We start from the raw sequence: 18,768 nt of genomic DNA, 5'->3' as shown, positions 1-18,768 counted from the left end.
ATTCCGTGGATCTTTCAGGGTTTCCACCACACGTGCTACAACTAAAAATAGCCGTACCAATAATATTGTTAAGTAACATAAACCCACCAAAGATTTGCAATGGCACGCTACTTGCCGTAAAAAAAACAATGGAAAATGTAATAGAGGCCACAATCTTGACAGGGCCTTTTGAGGGTGAGGCTTTTCCTATTCCTTGCATTCCCATGATTCCAACGGATCTGCCTTTTCAATTTAAGAGATTGCAATTCCCAATCCGATTAGCATTTGCAATCACCATCAACAAAGCTCAAGGTCAATCATTAGAAAAATGTGGTATAGATCTTAATACTGATTGTTTTTCCCATGGAAAATTGTACGTTGCATGTTCGAGGGTCGGTAAACCTGACAATCTATTTATATGCAGCGACAATTGGACAGCGAAGAATGTTTTATATTCGCAAATTTTACGCAGTTAATTTGTATTGTATCTATCTATCTATCTATCTATATAAAAACGAGTTTTGTGTATGCATGTTTGTTTATTTGTAAAAAGAGCGTTTGCGTATGACGTCATTATAAGTACATAAGGCTTTGTATATGCACAGACAATGGGAAAGCCAAGAATGTTGTATATTCACAAGTTTTACGTAGTTCAAAACACATATATAATCTATCTATATTCATAGGTGGTAAACAGGGACAAAACTACAAGGGCGCGTAACTAATATGGCGCGTAACGACTTACGCGCGCGGGGGGGCTTTGAGGGGGGTGCAAACCGCCCCCACCAACTAGGTGTGGGGGTGGCACGAAGCGCCACCCCAACAGCTAGTTTTAAATAAAATGATTATCTAAAAATTCTTATACATTGGCTTTTGGGGAAAAGAGTAAGGAGGAAATCTTAATCTTTTAAATCTTAAAAAGTGAGGTTGAATTTTGAATCTCCAGTCAAATGAGCTCTCTCTGAAGTTTATAAGAGCAACCTTTCCATAAGAACCATATATACCCCAGAGCATAGCTAATAATGCCTGTCCCTCGGCCTGAGGGGTTTTGAGGAGCCTAAGGTTATCTTTATCTGATTTTTAGCTTTTTTAAAAGTTTTTTCTGATAAATTTGAGGAAAAGTGGCATTGGGGGCTATTTGCCCTCCAATCACTTTTGACTCTTAAAAAAGGGACTATAACATGCTATTTTCAATCCAGTGATCACCCTCCGAAGTTTTCAGGACCATTCGTTCAACATGAAGTGTCTCCAGGAAAATTAAAATAAAACATTATATCTTAATGACCTTAGGGTTGTTGGGGGGAGGCTAGTTGAAATAGGATTACTTTTGGCTCTTGAAAATGAAACCTGGACTTTTTATTAATAATAATTTGAGTCCCCTCCGAAGTTTATCTAAAAACCTCTTCTATAAAAATTCTTATATGTTCCCAGGGAATGAATTAAAACACGGTTTTTGAGGGAGCGGTATATGTTGATCCCGAAGCTGTTGTCATTTGATTGTTGATATATGTCGAAAAAAATGGCCATCTCAGAATTTTGATTGGATTCATTTGAAAAAAAAAAGGTGTGAGGCGTACACGCCGGCCGATCATTTTTCATATGGAGATTTGTAGACCCCTGAGTTCTTGTTATTTGATTTTTAAGCTATCCTGAACATAATGGCTATGTCAAAGTTTTGATCGGATTTATTTAAGGAAAAGGGCCTTTAGGAGGGGAGAAAAAGTTATCCTTCGATAGCTATTGACTCTTACAAAGGGCACTAGCAATTCCGATATACAATCAAACGATCTCCCTCCAAAGTTTGTACGATGACCCTTTCCATAAGAACCTCACAAGCCACCAGAACATTATTTACAACTCTTGCTCCCAGATCCTAGGGGGCTGTGTTATCCCTTGGGTTTTTGTTATGTTATCTTTGGTCTATTTTGATCAACATGGCTATATATATATAATTTGAATGGACACATTTGGGAAAAAAGGGTTAAGGGAAGGGCTAGTTACCATCAGATCCAATTTTTACTCTTAGAAAGGGAATTAGAACTTTCAATTTCTAAGCATTTGAGCCCCTTTCGAGATTTATATGACTAATTCTTCCATTAGAGCGCTATATACCCCTAGGTAATAAGATATATTCCTTTTCTCAGAATCTGGGGGAGGGAATATGTTTACCCTAAATTTTTTGTTATCTAATCGTTGGACAATTTCGAACAAAGTGGATATCTCAAAATTTTGATCGAATGCATTTGGGGAAAAGAGGAAGTGTGTGTGTGGGAGAGACCTTTTTGACTCATAAAAAAGTAACTAGAATTTTCAATTTATAGTCAAATGAGCAACCTCTGAAATTCATAAAACCACCCATAACATAAAAACTTTATATACACCAGAAATAACTTGAAACACTTGCCCCCACGGTCTTAGGGCTTGTGCTGACCCTGGAGTTTTGGTATTTGATTTTTGAACTATTTTCAATAAAATGGCCATCTTAAAATTTTATTGAATGTGTTTGGGGAAAAAGAGCGTGGTGAGGGACTAGTTGCCTTTTGATTTCTTTTGAGCCTTAAAAGTGAACTAGAACTTCCAATTTCCAGTCAAAATAGCCTTCTCTGAAGCTTATACAGGTATTACTTCTATAAGAACCATATAAGGAAATAGGACATAGCTTAAAAAATTTTGTTATCTAACGTTTGAACTATTTCTAGAGCAATGAGTATTTCAAAATTTTGGCGTGTTTGGGCGATTGGGGGTATATTTGCCTTCTAATCAGTTTTGACTCTTAAAAAGGACACTAGAACTTCCGATTTCCAGTTGATTGTGCGCCCTTTGGAATTTAAAGGACCATTCCTGCCATATTAAGTGAGTTTTGGAAACAAAAAAATAATATGGACAAAGAATTAAAGCCGTAAGGCCTTTACTACTGGGCAACTCCATAGCGTTGCCTCTGATAGATGTTTATTTGGATTATATTTTTTTGGGGGGGGGGTGCTTACTCTTTGCAAAATAATTAGTTTTCATTAAGGAGATTGATAAGGACTCTTCATTAACGCCATTGATACGAAAATTTCGCTAATAACAATTCATGAAGCGAATTTAGGCAATGATATTGTTAGTGATAAATTTATTGTGAAAATTATTTTTTCGAGTCATTTTAAAAAAATTTTAGATTTTGATTCTTTTTTTTTCAAATGGATTTCTTTTCAAGTTGCAAACAAGCTGTTGAATACCAATAAACCTAAGAGATAATGCAAACCAATTATGCTGGGAGACTTTTATTTACATTTGCATGGACTAAGATATAGTTAAACAGAAAATAAATCTGTAAATATAGCCTAGTCGAAAGAAATTTAATTGTTGTAATTATGGGGTAGTTTTGTTACTATAGTTTTTAGTTGAGAAGAGACGGATCTATCCAAGCTCAACGGATTTATCCATTGTTCTCGAGAAAACACATAAATCAGGCATCCATCGCTATTTCCCTGATTGCATATTCGTCCTACTTCCTAATGTAGTGAAATTTTGCCCTATAAAATAGAAAATGACTGTTTTATTTGGCTTGCTCTTTTCTTAGAAAACAGGATCTAAAAATGGGCCTAAGTCACATTCGAGTTATTTTAATGTTATCATGTTTATTTTCAATTTATGTTTATTTTGAATTCAGAACCACTTTTGGAACACAAGAAGAATTAAAATAACTCCAAACCATGTATTTAGGCTCATATGTATAGCGTTTTGCAAATAGCTTGGGCTGAATGTTCTAAGAAAAATTTTATATATCTGATGAACTAAAAGTGTCGGTTTAATTGACTGGAGGGAATCATATATGCGTCAAGGTCGTTAGAAACAGGGGTTGGTGGTAACCGAGCATTGGTAAATTTGTCGCAGGTAAAGAAAACAGTAATGGCTACAGACTGCTGCAATTTTGTAGGTAAAACAATCTAGTTATAACCACCAAAGTGTTTGGTCATAAAATGCTCTATATGTTAACGTGTTATTTACGTGATTGTAAGACAGCAATCCTTATTGGTTATGTTATTATAAACCGAAGACTGGTAGGATCAATACAAGATACTAGGGTTAACGTGCCATTATTGACGTGCCATTATTGACGTTAAGAGTAAAGATAAAAAAAAAGTAGTAGTGTCTAGGATTAATTTGAAACTAAAATTTCGGAAGGGTGGCTACCTCGCAGGATATTATGATGCTGGTAGACTCCACGATGAAAATTTGTCGGCAAATTTTGAGGAACAGTTGAATGCTAAAATGGAGAGTGTAAAATTTGAACATATAGAATATGGACGGAAAAATTTTTGGAAGTTTAGTCATCACAATTAGTGATAAGGAAAGAGTTAAAGACAGATGGGCAAATGATAGTAAAAAATAATAATAATTTATTTCTTACCCATGTGCTAAACCAGGTTAGAACTGCGGGAAAAGATATCAAAGGAAAACAAAAACAGTTTGTGATACCTGAGATGTAAAGGAGGATTTGTTGTGAACAAGAATTAGCGACGGTTCCAAAAGGATTAAAAAATAATAAAGTCCCAGGTGCTGATAGTAGGGTGAATGACTTTCTTAAATATGGTGGTTCTTAGGCTAGAAAAGATTATGAATATGGTTTTAGAAAAAGGGGAAGTGCCTCGTGATTGTAGGAAAACTCTAATTAGACCCACTATTTATGAAAGGTGACAAGAGTGAGTTTTGTAATTATTGAGGCATTATCCTGGTTTCTTAAGGTAGGAAATTAATCAGTAATATGACAGTTTTTAGACTAATTGATGCTGTAGATAAAGTTATAAGAGAAGAACAATGTGGTTTTAGAAAGTCTAGAGGGGGTTTCGAAGAAGTTTTCGCTCTTAGGTTAATAGTGAAAAGGGCCTGAGTTATCAAGCACCTATGGTCACAAGTTTTACAGATTATGAGCAACCGTTTGATTCAGTTGATAGAAAAGCCTTAGCAAAGGTCTTATCCTTATAAGATAAACCAGACAAATATATTATAGTGAATAGTGCTATGTACGAGAATAACACTGCTGCGGTTAAGGTAGGAAATGAGGTTAGTAGATAGTTTTGTATTAAATCAAGAGTTAAGCAAGGTTGGTATCTTTTCCCTTGAAAATGTATCATTTTGATGGACATTTTATTAAAGAGTACAGGAAAAGTGATGGGAGGCCAGGGAATCAAATGGAAAGAAAAAACTTTCCTGATACTGATTATTTTAGCGTCCTAAATGAAAGTTTGAGCAAAATGAACGAACTTTTAGATGTTTTGTGAGTTCAGTATGCCTTAGCATATTTGAAAATTAATGTTAAGAAGACTAAATCGCTATGCCTAGGAATAAGTGAAGATGAAATTTAACGTTGGGTAACGAAAAGTTTGACCGGGTGGAAAACTTTTTTTATTTGGGATTATTATTAGTAAAGACGATGGGAGAAGCGGTAGACTAAAAAAATTACCTAGGTTCAGGGTGTTTATCACAGTTAAAAAAAATTCGAAGAACAGGAATAAAAGTTTGCGAGCCAAGAATAGAATATTGGAAGGTATGATTATATTGTTTACTTTGACTGTGAAGTATGGGAACTACGAAAAGCAGATAAAAATTTATAAGATGTTTTCTAGGGAAATTGTCTACGGATAGATCGGGTACCCGGTTGACTGACTATATTTCAAATGGTAGGCTGTACAATAAGTAGGTTTCAAGTTTCAATCTCGCAGCTTAGGACTATAATGAGAGACAGGTTTATATGGCTAGGGCACGTTCTGTGGATGAAGTATGTCAGATTGCCTAATATATTCCCTTTCAACTATTTGTCTAGGGCTAAAGAGAAAGCACGTCGTCCGTGATTAGAGGGGGAAAGTCATTTGGAAAGATTTAAGTGAAATGGGAGCTTTCCGGGACTACGTAAAGAGGGAAGCATTGAATGGTTTGGGATGGCAGAGGAGTGTAATCAGCTCTGTTGGCCTCAGGTGGCTTGATAACTTGGTGAGTAGTTAAAATCTGTAGTAGTAATAAAATATGCAGGGATAATCACTGCTGATGGAAAAAGATCAAACGAAAAAATATACTACCACTATCAGTCCTATTGCTAACACCTCACCGCGGCACCAAGCCACCAGAGGCCAACAAAGCTGCACACGCTTCCTTCCATCCAAATATGGGATCCTAATAAAAAAACCATAGTGATTTGATTCAGCATTTAGGTATTTTTCAATCGTGATACTAGTCTTTGGACTAGTCTGTATTGACATCATATACTACTACCCTACTAAGCAAAAATATCAAGAAGAAACTTAAAAAAAAGAACCTCAGCTAACGCACGTCAGGAATGCAAAAAGAGAAAGAGTTACTTTAAAAAACAAAGAGCATTCTACTCGTTTTTATAATAATTAGAGTTTTACACATGTGTCCTGTACTTAAAATTACTTCTCGTAGACTTTGTATTTGCGTAATTGTTCATACCAATTTTTGAAGCATTTGAGTCACTTACATGAGACAAAGACAACAAGGTAATTTTGAAACTCTACTGACCATTGTCACAAAAACCTAATAGATATCTACCATCTAAATGGAAACTCAACAAACTACACCTCTCAGACTGATACCTTGGAATCTAAACGTACCAACAGTTGACTTTTTTTTACAAATGAACCATTAAGGAATTATAGTTTAGATCTTATATTTAGTTTTTTATCAAAGTGAAAAGCAAAGCATTCACTACTAGCAATAATAAGTCTGTTATTTAATGTTGCATGGAAAATATATTGTTTGTCAAAATCATTTAATTATCAAATTTGCTGATATTTGTAAAAGTGAATGATTGTTTTAAAGTTAAAACACTATGAGACGTCTTAAGGAAAAGAAACTACATAAATTTTTTTTTAAATACGCAACATTTTTGTCAATTCTTTCATTCATATTTTAGTTCAAATTTCTTTATTGGCTTGAACATCCGACGAGAGAAAATGCTATTTTAAGGAATATTCCAGAATAGAAAAATAATGGCAAAATTAAGATTAAAAAAATTTAATGATTTAATAAATTAATGATTAAAAAACTACTCTATCGATGCCACTCCATAGAAGCGTTCGGTCAAAATGACCCAAAATTTAAAATATATGAATAGATACCGAGGTAAAAAAAAACAACCAAAAAACAAAAAAAACTGTGAAGCAGTCTATTTGTTATTTTTTGCCAATATACGTGTTCTCATAAAGTACGAAATTTAAGTGAACTTAAAATTTAAAACCAAAATAATACGATGCAGAGCAGGAATGAAGTAGAGAAGAAGTTTGAAGTACAATTAATTTTTTTAATTTTGATTATGAGAGCTAGAACGACTATTCTTAATAAGGAGAGCACTGAAAAGGACAACCTCATAAATACTAAATAGTCCTTCAAGTTATTAAAAGCAAACATTTACATGTAAGACTAATTACAAAGGATACTTTTCAGATAAAGACACAAAGAAGTCGAAACACCAAACAGAATATGGTAAACGAAGACGTCAGGGCCAAAGAAGCTTGAAATTTTGATCAAAAGTAAAAATATAAAAAACAAAGTAAAAAGATGACTCTTTTAATATTTACAACTTGTATCTGTAACACAACTACATTTCGGAATTTGATATACCAGATTGGTTTGAACGCTAGTGTATATATATTATTGATTAATTTGCTAAACACATTATGCGTTGATGTTACGGGCATGTAACCCCCTAGTCATATATTATCCTCATTATATTCATAGAACCAATAAATATAATCAATAAAAAACCCCTTCTCCTCAGTCAGGCTATTCACCTCCTTATATCTATTTTTTTAGGATTTTTCGTTCACCGGTTTCATCGCGTGTTTAACTTGTTGTGCTTCTTTTGGAGCCATTTCTCTCCTTGAGGACTTATATGAGCTTACTTTCAATCCTTCGCTTCTGTCATCTTTGCGGGCTAGAGGGAAGTTTTCAGCCATCTTGAAGACAGCAACGAGAGTTGGTTCCTTCAGTTTTATCAAATGGATGTGTAGCTATTCATTCTTAACGGGAGTGATATATTATTCAACCACCAGTTTTCTAAGGATATCGGTTATTTTCGTTCGCAGTCCATCTACGTCGCGATCGATCTGTAGTCAGTGACTTCCAACCATTTGGTCACCATCTGCTCTAGCTTCTTACGGTAGTCGTAAATTACAGGTGTGCCTTCTTTTGTTTTGTACGGAATAACTGACGATAGGATTCAGATGTAACTCGGAATCTTCTCAGAATAGATTCTTTCACATGTTCGTAGTCAGAGATATCGGCCGTCGGAACAATCGCAGCAGCTTCTGCGGCCTTACCTTCCGAAAAGCCTGGATTATAACTTCCCATGTAGCACGACTCAAGTTTTTTTTTTAGTGGCATTTCGCTCGATGGTTTTGAGGTATGCATCGATATCCATGCCATCCGTAAACTTGACAATCTTGATCGTAGTTTTCTGAGCTGTAGCTTCCGCATTCTGAATAGTGGACTGATTTGTCTGTACTGCTTGAACCAGAGGGGTAAACAGCGATGACAATGATTCCAGCTGCAGTTGCATCTTGCGTCTTCTAGTCTCACTTCCTCGCTCTTTTCAGCCTGAATCGCTTCAGACAACGATTCCAGCTGCAATTGCATCTTGCGTCTTCTAGTCTCCCTGTAACGCTCTAGTTCAGCCTGAATTGCTTCCATACTCACCTTCATGGAGGCACGAAAAATGGCAATCAGGAGTTCTTCGTTCATTTCCTCGGCCTTGCATTTAGCTAAGTGCTGTTCTACCTGTGTCTGTGACCTCGTTCGCACGTTACCCTTATTCTGCTCCTTCAGGCTCATGCAGCTGCAAACTTTGCTGTCTGTGAGATACAGGCGTTTTCCAAAGTGCTAGGGAGCACAGTAGTGTTCTATACAGGCACACAGAGATGTGCTATGAAGCGCCCACAATATGCTATGAAAGCCCGCAAAAATGTGCTATGAAGCACGCATAATGTGCTATGAAAGCACTCACAACTGTGCTATAAAGAACCCACAATGTGCAATAAGAGCACATTGTGCAACGTGAAGCACTCGCAATATGCTATGAAAGCACGCCCAAGTGTGCTATGAAGCACTCACAATGTGCCATGATAGCAGGCCTAAAGGTGCTATGAAGCACACGCAATGTGCTATTAAAGAACGTAAAGATGTGATATGAAGCACCCGCAATGTGCTATGAAAGCACGCCCAAATGTGCTATGAAGCACACTTGTACACTTGATACCTTGAAACCACTACGGGTGGCTCACCTTGTTCACCAGGAACACCTGGTAAATGCAGAGCTAGTTACCGACGGAAACCAATAATCGTCTTAAAATCGGCGCACTGTTAATCCAGCATCTATCTTCCCTAGCGAAAAAAGTTTAATACGGGAGATAATTTTCACAAATGGTAATAGCGGTAAAAGTTTTTTTACGGAATATTTTAACTAGCTATCAAAACTGATGCACTAACAGATTGTGAATTGAATATTTTCAGCTTATAGATAGCGGAAAATTTAACAAAAAGCTGGGAAAAGTCCAAGTTACCGCAAATTCTTCGTTACTAATGTTTGAGACTATCAACAATTTAGAGATACATGGATGGAGATAGCGATAACAAAATGCAGAAATGTCTTTTTAACAGTATTAAATGTTACAAAAAGTAGTGGGTTCTTTACCTTACTTTACGCTACAATATAATCAGCAAAACATCCAAATTTCACTTTATTAAGTTGAGTATCCCACTTCTGACATCACTTATGTCGTAATCAGTAATGAGAACACAAGTTTTATTTACTATACTATGCAACATATAACACTTCAACTGGTCTAATCACTCTTAACTCCGGGAGCTAATAAACGTATTTCATTAAACGGAGCACAATTCATCACTCCCGTATATCTGACATTTTTAATCTCTCGACGAGAAACATGATCTATATAATAAATTGGTAAATGATTTCAGATAAAATCACCACACGGAGGTATATGGTCAAAAAGGCACGGAAGAGTGACTGGCTATCTCCTGATTACTTTTAGCTCCAAAAGAGTACTTGAACTTTCAATTTTAAATCAAATAAGCCAACCAAACAGTTTATACCACTACTTCCTCCATTGAAGAAGCACTGGCAAAATACAAATACATTGTAGGTCTTTACTATTGACACGACTAGAGCATTTCTTTTCATGATGTAGTCTACCAGCTGAATTGAGGCAATGATAATTGACATACTGTGAAATCCCCATTGAAAATGAACTGTCAAAAATCAGGAGAGAGTAAGAAAAAAATAAAATTTTCTAGTCGAGCAACTTATATTAAAATATATAGCTTCATCTAACTAAAAAAAAGAGAGTATAACTCTCACCTTTGCGATTAGCCTTGTTGCAATGTTCTGAATGTGTAAAGGAAAGATCTCTAACAGAATCAAATAAAAAAAAAATTTCAACTGAAAGCAAGGAGCGATATTAATACTTAAAACAAACAGAAATTACATGAAAGACTTGTTCCCTCTTCAACGCCCCGCTCCTTATGCTAAAGTTTGACCCTTTCTCTCAACTCTAAATTTTAAAACAGTAAAAAAAAAATTAGCGTAACGAGCTGAGCGCTGAGGAGGGAACAGCCTCTTTCATATACGGAGTAATTTCTGTTCGTCTTAAGTATTAATATCGCTCCTTACTTTCAGTTAAAAAACTTGTTTTTTAACTGAAAGGAGCAAGAAAAAGGAGCACGGGAGTAGGCCTAGTTACCGGCCAATTTTTCGGTTATTTAAAAAGGCAACAAGAACTTTTAATTTTTTACGAACGTTTTTGTTAGTAATATATAAAAGAAAACTAGTTTTTTTAACTGAAAGTGAGGAGCGCCATTAAAGCTTAAAACGAACAGAAATTACTCCGTATATGAAATGGGTTGTCCCCTCCGCAATCCCTCGCTCTTTACGCTAAGGTTTTTAATTGTTTTAGAAAACAGATTTGTGGCAAAGAGTCAAACTTTAGCGTAAAGAGTGAGCGATTGCGGAGAGGACAACTCATTTCATATACGGAGTGATTTATGTTCGTTTTAAGTTTCAATGTCGCTCCTTACTTTTAGTAAAAAAACTAGTTTTTTTATTTAATTTCTGAAGGTTTTTGAATTAATGCATATTGATTTTGGCTCTCCGCACATAAATTATTAAAATCAAATTTGCATATTAATTCTTTTTTTTTGGGTATATGGCTTTCTCTTAGTTTTTATCAGACGATTTTGAGAAATAAGGGGGTGGGGAATGAGGCCTAGTTGCCCTTAAATTTTTCAGTTACTTAAAAAGGCAACTAGAACTTTTAATTTTTAACGAACGTTTTTATGAGTAAAAAATATACTTAACTTAAGAATTAACTTACGTAATAAACAATTATATTCTCATATTCTTATTATGTATATGAGGGGTTTTTTCCCCTCGTTAATACCTCGCTCTTTACACTAAATCTTAAGTTTCGTCCCAATTCTGTAAGAATGACCCCTGAATCAGAAAGGCTGTAGAATAAATAGTTGAAATTACCAGAAATACTTTGGCATAAAGAGCAAAGTATTTATCTCCTCCTAAATACCTCTCTCCTTATGATGAAGTATTTTTAGAACCCCTCATATGCGTAACAATCTCTGTTCGTTTTAAGTTTTAGTGCTACTGCTTACTTTCAATCGAAAAAACCTTTTCAAGTTTATTTTTTCATTGTTTTTTTTTATAGTAATGCTAGAAAATCCTGCGCCCTTTTCATTGAATTTATCTTCCCCCATGACATATTCCTCTAAGGAAAAATCTTCCCACATAGTCTCCTCCACTCAACCCCACCCCCAAACCAAAAAAATCCCCCTGAAAACGTCTGTACACTTCCCAATAACCATTACTGTATGTAAACACTGGTCAAAGTTTGCAACTTGCAGCCCCTCCCCCAGGGACTGTGAGGGAGTAGGTCATACCCAAAGACATAGTTATTATGGTTTTCGACTATGCGGGACAAAATGGCTATCTCAAAATTTTTATCCGTTGACTTTGAGAAAAAACTGAGCGTGGGAGGGGGCCTAGGTGCCCTCCAATTTTTTTGGTCACTTAAAAAGGGCCCAAGAGCTTTTCATTTCCGTTAGAATGAGCACTCGTGCGGCATTCTAGGACCACTTGGTTGATACGATGAAAAAGGGGAAAAGAAAAAAAAAAAAAAAACAAATAAACACGCACCCGTGATCCGTCTTCTGGAAAAAAATACAAAATTTCACAAGTTTGTAGATTGGAGCTTGAAATTTTTTCTACCGGGTTCTCTGATACGCTGAATGCGATGGTGTGGTTTTCGTTGAGATTCTATGACTTGTAGGGTGTGTTTGCCCCTATTTTCCAAACTAAGGCAAATTTTCTCAGGCCCGTAACTTTTGATGACAAAGACTAAATTTGATGAAACTTATATATTTAAAATCACCTTAAATATCCAATTCTTATGATGTATCTTTTAGCATAAAATTTCCGTTTTTTAGAGTTTCGCTTACTATTGAGCCGGGTCACTCCTTACTACAGTTCGTTACCACGAACTGTTTGAAAATATACGTAACTTACGAATTGGCTTACGCAACGAATTTCTATATATGTATGTTTGTATTACGTATATGACGAAATTTTGCGAAAAATGCAAAATTCTACATTTTTGTATATAGGAGCTTGAAACTACTAATGCAGGGTTCTCTGATACGTTGAATCTGACGGTTTGATTTTCGTTAAGATTTTATGACTTTTAAGGGAGGTTTCCTCCCATTTTCAAAAACAAGGCAAATTTTCTCAGGCTCGTGACTTTTGATGGGTAAGTCTAAACTTAATGAACCTTATATATATAAAATCAGCATTAAAATTCAATTCTTTTGATGCAACTATTATTATAAGAATTCCGTTTTTTAAAGTTTCTGTTACTATTGAGCTGGGTCCCTCCTTACTACAGTTCGTTACCACGAACTGTTTTAAAATAGGTATACTATCTGATGAAGAGTTAATAAAAAAAGCAAATAGGAAAATAAAACACAATAAAATCTTATGTAACAAGAAATTATTCCAAAAATTACAACGAAACACAAGCGAAAATGATACAAAACAGAATCTGGGATTAAAAGACATGCAACGACGGGCATCAATAAGTGATAATCAAGAAAAATCAGACTTCCTTATACACTATTTGAAATAATTTAAAAGAGTTTAAGAAATAAATCGTTAAAAAGAAAAATTTTTGTGTTGACTTAGAATAGAAAATATTTGCAAAGTATGTTCCGAGACTGACAAATGTAAAGATTTGTAAGAATATTCCAGTGTGATAAAATTACTGGAGAAAATAATTTCTTTTCGTAATATAACTGAAGGTATATCTAGTTATTGTCTTTAAATCTAAATTAAAATGGAATAAAGAAACTCGGTATTCAATAACTGTTCAACAGAAAAATATGAAATAAAATTAATGCAGAATTAGAAAACTGCTTTCGAAGAGAACCTTTGGAAAATCGTATTATAAGTCAAAAGTTATTAAAGCTATAATTTTTTGAAGCATGAAAAAAAACTAAGAATTAAAAACAAAACCGAATTTGTTCATTTAACGGAGATTGCATCAACATTCTTATGCTAATTAGCAGTTTAGACATTTTTGAGGGCAATTGCAATGGAACACGACTAAGTGCTACTGAATTTAATACTCAACATAGTCAAAGCATAAATACTTGCCCGGAAAAAGGTGGAAAGGAAGCTTACATTCATTTTTGGTTAGGAGACAAGAAAAATAATAATTACCTTCTAAATACTTGATAGAGATATACATCAGCTTTGAGCCACTTGGACAAGATTGATCCTTCTTGATGAGATAAAACTGCTTTTGAGTCATTATGTCTAACATTACTTTTGGCACTCATGACATGAAGTAAAGGCACTCTTAGCATATCTTTTAAAATAACTAGAGACTCCTCGTAGTACTCAGAAATCATCACTAGATCGAATTTTTGTTCAACCTTCTTTACAAATCTGCGAATATTTTCTTCACTATCAAAGTAAATTTCTGGAAGTCCAAGGGCAAAACTTAATTGGTTTCTTCCCCATTTTCCATTCATTCTTGTATTAATTCGGGCACTAGTGCCATTAATCATTCTAACAAATTCAGTAATTGAAGACACACCATAAAAGTCTCTCATGTCAACATAGTGGAATAGTGATTCAAACGCATCAACGGGTTCCCTTAGAGATGTAATATGCAAAGCGTCTGCCATTCCAAGAGTTTGGATCAAAGATTCATTCCAGTGGTCATCACTCAAAACGTCAAAATTGATTTTCTTATGAGCAACTGAACTTTCATAGATACCAGAATGAAGAAAATGAGATTTCCACTTCACGTCGATTGTGCGCAAATATAACCATGCAAGCCTGAAATAATCAATGAAATAAAGAGTTTTAACAATAAATAAATGTAATGGTAATATTTTTTTTCTAACAATAAAATACAGTATGATAAATTGTAATTTGACTGCTATGAGCAGATTTAAGATTTAAAACCGCGTCAACTGACTTTTGTCAAAAGTTCTAAATAAGACACGATGAATGAGCAGCAAATCGCAAAAATAGCAATACAGACTGAAAAAAACTGCTATTAATTAAAAGAGAAAAAGAATTGTCTTTTTATCTTAATTGTAAATATACGAGACTATTAAGATTAAAAATACATATCATAAGCCATAGCCTGCAAAAATTTGCCTCGTTATCGAAAGAAACAGGAGACAAAAGAGGCAAGCAATCGCCATGGCAATCAAACGACTATTTCTGGGAATATCAAAAAAACTTAATATAGAAGAATCCAGCTTCCATCTACTAAAATATAGAATTTTGTATTTTTCCCCTGATGAAGGATCACGATTTTATCATCATTTGTTTGCTTTTTATCCCATAGGGTGATTGTATCTAACCGAAATAAAAGAACGTTGGGAAGGGCTCATTGAAAAGGAAAATAGAAGTTATAATCCCATTTGTAATTACCAACAATGAATTTCTTTGTGTGTTTTCCTCTATTTTTTGGCACAAGACGATGATTGTGCCTAAAAATGACCCTATTGCTATTGACTGAAATTTCTGAGAACAAAAACTAATTTTTAAATTTCAAAACTTTACATTTGGGTTCTTCAGTAGCAGAGGAGGCAATTCTACATGGTGGTGTTTTCATTTCTGAAAAACTATATGGTTAATATTAAAGGTTTATTGAGACAGCTGTTTTAACAGTTCATTTAACTAACTGTGTTCACTTGCTTTTCCTAAAATATTGATACAATCAGCAATGGAAGGGGCAATGGGCAATTGTCTTTTTTTGGGGGGAGGTTAGTTACATTAAATCATAGGTTTTATTTTACAAATTGTCCAGTCCACCAGAGGATTCAAATACAATACAGAAAGGGGTATAGAAAGGTCTAGGGATTAGTCTCTCCTCTCACCTTGCTTCTAATAAGTGAGAATAATGATGCTGCAGGGTTATTACTCCCTTCGAGTTGCAAAATAATATTTCTTTTAATCATTTTAAATTTTCATTCATTTAATTTGAGGCGCTTAGTATTTCACAAAAGTAAATGCCAAAATGTGCACGTGAACATAAAGCACTATAGAAGAGATTTTATGTGTTATAGGGAAAATTTGGGGGGTTATGAAAATAGTAAGATTCTATGATACAATCAGTAGCATTAAATTAAATTGAATTAATTAAATAAAACCATTTTAAAATTCCCAATTTCGGATTTTGATGAAATGGAATACGTAGAAAAAATATAATCTACCAAATTTCCACAGTTTTCAGATCACTTCCAATATCAAGGACAAAGTATTAAGCGTGTGACAAGAAATTTTTGATACTGTGTCAATGACTCTACGGATGTGGGATATGATTCTGGAATTTTTAACGATTTACTCATTGCTCTGTGTTTTGAATTTGACTTTTTTAGAATCTTCGTTGTCTTATTAACGCAGAAGCGTTGAATTCAATGATTATGGAAGAAATTTTCAGGATTTTTTTAAGTCATGTAAAATTGGCTAGGTGAAACTTAATAAAGTGGAGTTACGGGCTGCACAACAAATTTCAAGTAATCATATAAATATCTAAGAAGTCTTAAACTGAATTTTAAAAGAAGTCTGAGATGAATTTTGGCAGTCCACCATTACCAACTGGAAATGGGAGTAGACCATCTGGAAAGAAACAACAAAAACAGGAAGAATATGGAATGAAAAAAACTGAACTTTTTAAACTACCTGACTTAGCTCATTTGGCAATTAAAAAACCAACTAGTTTTCACTGAATGTAAGGAACGACATAATAACTTAAAATAAATAGGATTATTTTATATGAGAGGGGCTGTCCCCTCCTCAACGCCTGGCTCTGTATGCTGGAGTTTTTATTGTTTTAAAACAATGAAAATAGCAGTGAGAAAGATTAAACTTTATAGTAAAGAGCGAGGTGTTAAGGAGGGAACAGCTCCTTTAGCATTCAAAATAATTTGTGTCAGTTTTAAGTTTTAGTGTAACTCCTTGCTCTCGGTAGAAAAAACTTGTTTTTTTTTACATATTAAATTTCTGATTCTGACCTGAAATCTGACCCAAATTCCACTAAAAAAAACCCCTCGCCATAGAAATATCATCTATACAAGTCAGTCCTAGGCAAAATACACCCAGCACAATTACTCTTAACTACTCTGTCCGCAAAATTGAGACGGAAAAGAAAATGCAGGACATATAAAAAAATTTCTATATGAATTCTAGTCAATTCCCGTTGTGAAAAGAGTTGTGAGAAAGAGTCAAACTTTAGTGTAAAGAGCGGGGCGTTGAAAAGGGAACGGCACCTTACATAAACAGAATAACTTCTGTTCGTTTTAAATTTTAATGCCAGTCCTTACTTTCAGTTAAGAAAACTTGTTTTCTTTTATTTGATTTCTGAACATTTTTGAATTAATACAGGTTATGATTTTTGCTCACCGCACATGAATGATTAAAACGAATATTGGACAGTAATTTTACCTTTTTGCCTGAATGGCTCTCTCAAAGTTTTAATTGGACAATTTTGAGCAAAAGAGGGGGGGAGGGCTTAGTTGCCCTCGACTTTCTCTTAAGTTAATAAAGAGGCCACTAAAACTTTAATTTTACTTACAAACTCTTTTATTAGTAACAAAAATACGTAACTTACACATTCACTTACGTAACGAACTTATATATTCGTCTATTTTTATTACGTAGATGAGGGAGATTTATGCATCGCTAATACGGTCGTACTTAATACTCGTACATACGTAGTACGTATTATACTCGTGGTATTACGAGGTACGTACCTCGTAATACGTAATACTCTTTACACTGAAGTTCGAATTTTGTTCCAATTCTTTCAGAATGACTCCTGAATCACAAAGGTCGTTTAATTGGAATAAAATGCTCTTTTGAAATTATTAAAAATACTTTAGCGTAAACAGCCAGGTATTGAGGAAGGGAAGAATCACCTCATATACGTAATAATTTATGTTCTCCTTAAGTTTTAATTTTGCTCCTTATTTTCAGTTGAAAAAGTATTTTTATTTTGTTTGTGAACGTTCTTGAATTATTGAAGGTTTTGATCTCGGATCCCCGTATATGAATACTTAAAACAAAATTTGTTTATTAATTTTATTTTTTTGGCTAAACGGCTTTTTCAAAGTTTTCATCGGATTATTTGAGAACAAGGGTTGTAGTAGAAAAACTACTTGCCCTACAGTTTTTTGTGTTACTTAAAATGCCAATAGAACCTTCAATGTTATTTACCGATGTTTTTATTGGTAATAGATATACTTACTTACAAAATAACTTAACGTAAATAACTTATATATTTCTATACGTAACTGCTCACCAGATAAAAAGTTTTAGATAGCCATTTTGTTCAGCTTAGTCGAAAAATCTAATAACTATGTCTTTGAGGACGACTTAATCCCCCAAAATTATCTTAAGAAGGGCTGCAAGTTATAAACTTTGCCCACTGTTTACATATGGTATTGGTTATTGGGAAGTATAGTGACGATTTCATAGGGGATTTCTTATGGTGACGGGTGGGGAGTGAGGGAGTTGGTTACATGAGAGGATCTTTCTATCCTATAGGAATTTATCATGGGGCAAGAGAATATCCATGAAGGGGCCACTGGATTTTCCAGAGTTATTTAAAAAACATTGAGATAAAATTAAAAACCAAGTTTTTTCAACCGGAAGTAAGGAGCAGCATTAAAACTTGAAATAAACAATAATTATTACGCATGGAGTATTAGGAGGGAGTTTTTTCTCCTCCTAAATGCCACGATTTTTACACTAAAGTATCTTTAGTAATTTCAAAAGAGCTACCTATTATATTTGAAAGGCCTTTGTGGTTCAGGGGTCTTTCTTAAAGAATAAGAACAAAATTCAGACTTTAGGGCAAGGAGAGTGGTATTAACGAGGGAGCTAGCCCCCTCATATATTTAATAAAAATATACTATTATACAAGCTCTCTACATAAGTTAATTTGTAAGTTACGTATATTCATTATAAATAAAGATATTCGTAAATAAATTAACTGTTCTAGTGGACATTGTAAGTAACCAAAAAATTGGAAGGCAAGTAGATCCCTGCCTACGAACCTTTTGCTCAAAATCATCCGATAAAAATTATGAAAAAGATATTCAACCCAAATAAGTAAAATTAATATGCAAACTTCGTTTTAGTTATTCGTGTATGGTGAGCCAGAATCAAAACCTGCAATAATTCAA

The 18,768-nt window shown here is 34.3% G+C and overlaps 1 protein-coding gene across 2 annotated transcripts in view; it reads right to left on the bottom strand.

The window, feature by feature from the left end:
* LOC136027840 (galactosylceramide sulfotransferase-like) overlaps window positions 1-18,768 on the bottom strand; it is a 66,494-nt gene that overhangs the window by 35,116 nt on the left and 12,610 nt on the right. For both annotated transcript variants that reach the window (XM_065705256.1, XM_065705257.1), the window contains exon 2: window positions 13,781-14,404. In XM_065705256.1, the coding sequence (XP_065561328.1) occupies window positions 13,781-14,404 (624 nt within the window). The remainder of the gene's footprint in view (window positions 1-13,780; window positions 14,405-18,768) is intronic.

Source organism: Artemia franciscana, chromosome 6 (assembly GCF_032884065.1).
Source record: "Artemia franciscana chromosome 6, ASM3288406v1, whole genome shotgun sequence".
NCBI lineage: Eukaryota > Metazoa > Arthropoda > Branchiopoda > Anostraca > Artemiidae > Artemia > Artemia franciscana.
Note: the sequence above shows the minus strand (reverse complement) of the source record. Positions and strands in the feature narration are given on the sequence as shown.